We start from the raw sequence: 550 nt of genomic DNA, 5'->3' as shown, positions 1-550 counted from the left end.
GGACCACAGGGCGTGGCAGAAGCAGCCGCACGGCCGTCTGGATCTCCCGCGAGGTGATGGTGGAGCGCTTGTTGTAGTGCGCCAGGCGCGACGCCTCCCCCGCGATGCGCTCGAAGATGTCGTTGACGAAAGAGTTCATGATGCCCATGGCCTTGTAGGAGATGCCGTTGTCGGGGTGCACCTGCTTCAGCACCTTGTACACATAGATGGAGTAGCTCTCCTTGCGGCTGCGCCGCCGCTTCTTGTCGCCCTTCTTCTGGGTCTTGGTCACCGCCTTCTTGGAGCCTTTCTTGGGGGCGGGCGCGGACTTGGCCGGTTCGGGCATGGCGCTCGCGCTCCGCTCTGTCTCCCCGCTGCGAACCGACACCACGGAATGAACCACCCGAGCGGGGACGTGCCGCTTTTATAGCGGCGCTATGCAAATGAGGGCATCGAACGCCGCGCGCTGCCATTGGTTGAGACAGCACGCAGCGCCCCGCGCGGAGACACCCCGCGCATGCAAATATCCCGGCTCCAAAACGCAGGCTCTGATTGGACGCTGCGCTTCAGC

General features: G+C 64.0%; 1 protein-coding gene across 1 annotated transcript in view; it reads right to left on the bottom strand.

Moving 5' to 3' along the window:
• The window catches only part of LOC104512841 (histone H2B 5-like), a 502-nt gene extending 177 nt beyond the window's left edge, over positions 1–325 (bottom strand). Inside the window, exon 1 of the mRNA XM_010155982.1 lies at positions 5–325. Within this exon, the coding sequence (XP_010154284.1) occupies positions 5–325 (321 nt within the window). The remainder of the gene's footprint in view (positions 1–4) is intronic.
• Positions 326–550: the final 225 nt, after the last annotated feature.

The sequence above is a fragment of the Eurypyga helias genome, unplaced genomic scaffold (assembly GCF_000690775.1).
Source record: "Eurypyga helias isolate BGI_N326 unplaced genomic scaffold, ASM69077v1 scaffold48147, whole genome shotgun sequence".
Classification (NCBI taxonomy): domain Eukaryota; kingdom Metazoa; phylum Chordata; class Aves; order Eurypygiformes; family Eurypygidae; genus Eurypyga; species Eurypyga helias.
Note: the sequence above shows the minus strand (reverse complement) of the source record. Positions and strands in the feature narration are given on the sequence as shown.